Source organism: Sardina pilchardus, chromosome 1 (genome assembly GCF_963854185.1).
Source record: "Sardina pilchardus chromosome 1, fSarPil1.1, whole genome shotgun sequence".
NCBI classification, from domain to species: Eukaryota; Metazoa; Chordata; class Actinopteri; order Clupeiformes; family Clupeidae; genus Sardina; species Sardina pilchardus.
Genome location: NC_084994.1, coordinates 2,928,653 through 2,933,652, shown reverse-complemented (window position 1 = coordinate 2,933,652; position 5,000 = coordinate 2,928,653). Strand labels below are relative to the sequence as shown.

The 5,000-nt window shown below is 43.1% G+C and overlaps 1 protein-coding gene across 1 annotated transcript in view; it reads left to right on the top strand.

Annotated features, from left to right (window-relative positions):
* The window catches only part of LOC134075175 (NACHT, LRR and PYD domains-containing protein 12-like), a 17,389-nt gene that overhangs the window by 7,751 nt on the left and 4,638 nt on the right, over positions 1 to 5,000 (top strand). The window contains exons 5-6 of the mRNA XM_062530733.1: positions 1,175 to 1,345; positions 1,833 to 2,003. Of these exons, the coding sequence (XP_062386717.1) occupies positions 1,175 to 1,345; positions 1,833 to 2,003 (342 nt within the window). The remainder of the gene's footprint in view (positions 1 to 1,174; positions 1,346 to 1,832; positions 2,004 to 5,000) is intronic.

Below are 5,000 nucleotides of genomic sequence, written 5' to 3'. Positions count from 1 at the left end.
GCGTGTGGGCGTGTTTGTGCATGTGTTTGTATAATGTTTTATGTACATGTGTGTATGTAGTGGTGCGTGTGTGTGTAGGTATGCGTGTGTGTGTGTGTATTTATGTGTGTGTGTGTGTGTGTGTGTGTGTGTGTGTTCCTGCATGTTTGTTGCACCCAGAGCAACCATTCTCTTTTAAAACATATTTGGAAACTAGTTGATTAAAGGTTTCTAATGGTGTCACTTATATGTTTCTAGGACAAAAACTAGCAGAGATTGAGATGTTTGGAACAGTTTTTGAAATCCCCAGGGGGGGATTTAGACTCCAGATAATACCACCATCTACTGGCCGATGGGTATACAGTCCTGAATGTACACATAAATCCATTTATTTTATAGCCCCCCATGGATGAAATTCCACAAAACTTGGCATACTCCCAGAGGGTGTCAGGTTAATCATACACATGAAATTTGGTGCAGTTCATAACATCTCATCTGAAGATAGGGGCAATTAAAGCAATATTACATTGCATTTTCAATTTTTACGATGGGGGGGCAAATCACAAATGACTGGTTATAAGCTAAGTTGATGCAAGCTCTAGAGAACAACATACCATAAACATTTTGTCATCCTCGGTGCCACGGTTCAGGTAGTTATGTAGGAAAAACTGTCATTTTTGGGCTTCGGGCGGGGGCAGCGCGGGGGTGGAGTGACCCCCGGGGACGAAACGAAAATTTTCCATAGAACTCTACTGGGGCTACATGCCCACCAAGTTTCATGCGCTCCGGTGTTACGGTGCCCCGGGAATCGTTGACGAAAAATGACGGGAAAAAAGAAAAAAAAAAAAAAAACTTTGACAACAACTATATGACCGCTTCGCTAGCTACGCTAGCGGCGGTCATAATTATCATTATTATTATTATTAAAATTAAATTAAGCATATTCATAGTTGTTGATGATGTGCCATAAAGTGACACTTTTGTTATTAAATTGCTTATATTTATTCAATTCTGTCCTCTCATAACATTACCAACCTTTCAGGTGTGTGTGTGTGTGTGTGTGTGTGTGTGTGTGTGTGTGGGCGCATGGAAATGACCTGCAAAAGATCACTTGATGGTGCTGATGTATCAGGGCACCTTGTGTCCCATTTATCCATCTCTGTAATATTTGATCTTTTCTCATGTTGTTGAGCAGACTTGTTGAGTGCAAATTCTCAGAGACGTCCTGTGGAATTGTGGCTGCTGTTCTACAGTCACCAAACTCCCTGATAGAGCTGGACCTGAGTCACAATGACCTGGGAGATTCTGGAGTCCATCTTCTCTCTAAGGGACTGTCTAGTCCCCACTGCAAACTGCAGACCTTAAGGTTGGTGTTAGTCAGACATGTCTTTTTAAAGGACTAGCTTAGCACATTATGGTTTGGTTGGTGTTTTATATGTGTCTTAAGACCTGTACATACCAAGTCCAATCAGAACTAACTCTCTCTCTCTCTCTCTCTCTCTCTCTCTCTCTCTCTCTCTCTCTCTCTCTCTCTCTCTCTCTTTCTCTCTCTCTCAGGCTCAGTAAGTGTGGTAGCTCAGATGAAGGTTTTGTTTGTCTGGCTCTGGCTCTGATGTTAAACCCCTCCTGTGTGAGAGAGCTGGATGTGAACACCAATCATTCTGGAGAATCAGCACAGAAGCTGTTATCTGCTACACTTGAGGATCCTCACCGCAAAGTTGAAGCACTTCAGTATGTACTCTAGAGTTGAATCATTTGAATGACATGCAAAATATCTCTCGATTTATCGGGGCATCCTGTATCCCATGTATCCATCTCTGTAATATTTGATCTTTTCTCATGTTGTTATGCAGACTTGCTGAATGCAAACTCTCAGAGAAGTCCTGTGGAATTGTGGCTACTGTTCTACAGTCACCAAATTCCCTGATAGAGCTGGACCTGAGTCACAATGACCTGGGAGATTCTGGAGTCCATCTTCTCTCTAAGGGACTGTCTAGTCCCCACTGCAAACTGCAGACCGTAAGGTTGGTGTTAGTCAGACATGTTTTTGTAAAGGATTATTGTTATGACTAGCATAGCACATGGTTTGGTTGGCGTTTTAGTTGTCTTAAAAGGACACCTCACTAATTATCATTAAAGGTAGGGTATGGAATTAGCTTTTTTGGCCATTTTTTCAAAATCACTTGAAATCCTATTCCTAACCCACTTACAGCCACTGAGTTGGAAGCACTGAAATGGAAATTAAACACGTCAATCATCTGCGGAACGGGCAGGGCTCGAAAAACTCCAGCCTATAGTATTCTAAACCCCGTACCATCATTTCACAGCTCATTCGTCAATCTAACGGTCTTCCTCTTCCTCCTCCCCCCCGCGCGCGTGACCCTTTCGTGCACATAGCACGAAAGCTGTTGACCGCGAGTCAGTGCTGAAACGAAACTAACTGGGCCTGCTGCACGTTAACAGCTGTCGCGCAGCTCCCTGCAGGTGGCAAAATGACCTGGCCCAATGGTGGTTGCCACGACTCAGCCGAGGATGCGTCTCAGCCGACAGCGCCGCAGGTTTTACAGAAGCGGCGCCGATGCCGCAACTCAGCCGACAGCGCCGGAGGTTTTATGGACATGGCCCGCGTGTAACTGCTAGCTGGGATATGCAGGAGCAAAGGGTGGTTGTGTTTGTGTAGTGTAGTGAGATGGATGGGTGTCCTGATATGCTCAGCCAATTGTGTTCTGTAGTTCGACTGCAGTGTCCTCTATCATAACAGCATCAGTAGCATAGACAAGGGAAGGGAAGGATGACCGTAAGATTTCCCTCAGACACCTCAAACCAAAATGCACCACCTGAATGAACAATGTCTGGTCGGCTTTAATCCCCCCTGGGGATTTGACAAAGCTGTTCCAAATGTACCGGATGCCAGCTAATTAGCTGTGCGAGTAGAACGTTAGTAAACCTCACTCCCCGACGCCTCAAGAGCGCTGCTGGCATGAAAGTTAGGAGCCTGGGCTTTTAGCTGGATTGTTAGCGCGCTCGACTCCCGATCCGAGGTGCTGCTGTTTTGCGGGTTCGAGTCCGGGCGTGTGCAGGGCTGGACCGCGGTGGTTCCACACAACGCAAACACACATCTGAATATCTGCGAGCTGTATCGATGGCACTTTGTAAAAACAGTAAAAGAAAATCCTAGGATTTTCAGTCCTCTCGCCTGCAGCAGGCCCATTCGGATGAAAAATGTAAAAATATCAAGGTGTAGCAGACTGCTCCAAAGTGTCAAAAAGGCCCCCGGACCTCCGAGATTTTATGAGTTCTCCCTGTTCTCTTTTATAGAGGGCATATCTAATCTAAAATAACCTCTTTCTTGGTTTCATGTATTATAAACAACTCCATAATTCACTCAGTATTCAATAGGCTATAGCCTACTGAAAGTGTGTGAACTTGTGTGACGTGAGAACGAAAGAGAATGTTAAATATTTGAAATAATTGCATTGGACTCCATGGCATATCTACTGTAGTGTGTACAGGCTTTTAAAAGTGTGAAATATTACAGACTGAATCTTGAGGATTACTGTGCCATATTTTTAGAATGACACACTCACTCTCTAAATTCAATACAAGCAAAACAGCATAACAATGTTTACAGTAACAATTAGAACTAACTCTCTCTCTCTCTCTCTCACTCTCTCAGGCTCAATAAATGTGGTATCTCAGATGAAGGTTATGTTTGTCTGGCTCTGGCTCTGATGTTAAACCCCTCCTGTGTGAAAGAGCTGGATGTGAACAACAATCATCCTGGAGAATCAGCACAGAAGCTGTTATCTGCTACACTGGAGGATCCTCATCGCAAAGTTGAAGCACTTCAGTATGTACTCTAGTGAACCAGAAGCATCAAGTTGTAGTCTGAATTGATTTATTGATATATTACTTAACTGATTTATTGAATTATTCTTACATTCACGCAAGAGAGGATACATGAAATTGCATTCATGCATTCAGTAGCTTAACTGGTACCTTATAATCTCCACACAGAACAGAACATTTGATTGGCAGACTTATACAAAACAAACAAAAACTCTCTTTGAGTAAAAAAATGCATTTCCTATAGTCTAGTTAGAACACATACATTAACACATAGACTACAGTATGTGACCTGTTACTGTTACTGCAGCAGGACTAGTTCTCATTACAGGTAACAAATGAGTCATGAATCAATCATTAATCAGCCAATCTAAATGCAGCATCAAATACACTGTTTACACGTATGTCATTTTATGTGCATTTCACTAAATGTAGTCAATTTGATTCAAAGTAACCTTGCGTAATATGTAGAGTTCTGTCATAATCCTGTCAAATGTTGTTGCAGATTTGCTGACTGTAAACTCACTGATAAGTCCTGTGAGATTGTTACTTCAGTTCTACAGTCACCAAACTCACTGCTACAGCTGGACTTGAATCACAATGATCTGGGGGATTCTGGAGTTCAGATTCTCTCTAAAGGACTGTCCAGTTTGAACTGCAAAATACACACATTAAGGTGGGTATCCATTTTATTATCATCTTAGGGAGAAGAACCATGACAATATAACATCAACTGGTCAGCACTGAACATGCTGTAGCTTATTGCTTATATAATTGCATTTGTGTAGTCAAACGTTTGAGCTGATTTGTGAGTTTCAGGATTTGTTTGTGGATTAAGCAATATGGCAGCAGTGAGAGTGGTGTGGGTAGCAGATATCAGCATGGCTGTGATTTGCAATATGGCACCAGTGAGAGTGGTAGCAGATATCACCATGGCTGTGATTTGCAATATGGCAGCAGTGAGAGTGGCGTCTGTAGCAGATATCACCATGGCTGTGATTTGCAATATGGCAGCAGTGAGAGTGGTGTGGGTAGCAGATATCACCATGGCTGTGATTTGCAATATGGCAGCAGTGAGAGTGGTGTGGGTAGCAGATATCACCATGGCTGTGATTTGCAATATGGCAGCAGTGAGAGTGGTGTGGGTAGCAGATATCAGCATGGCTGTGATTTGC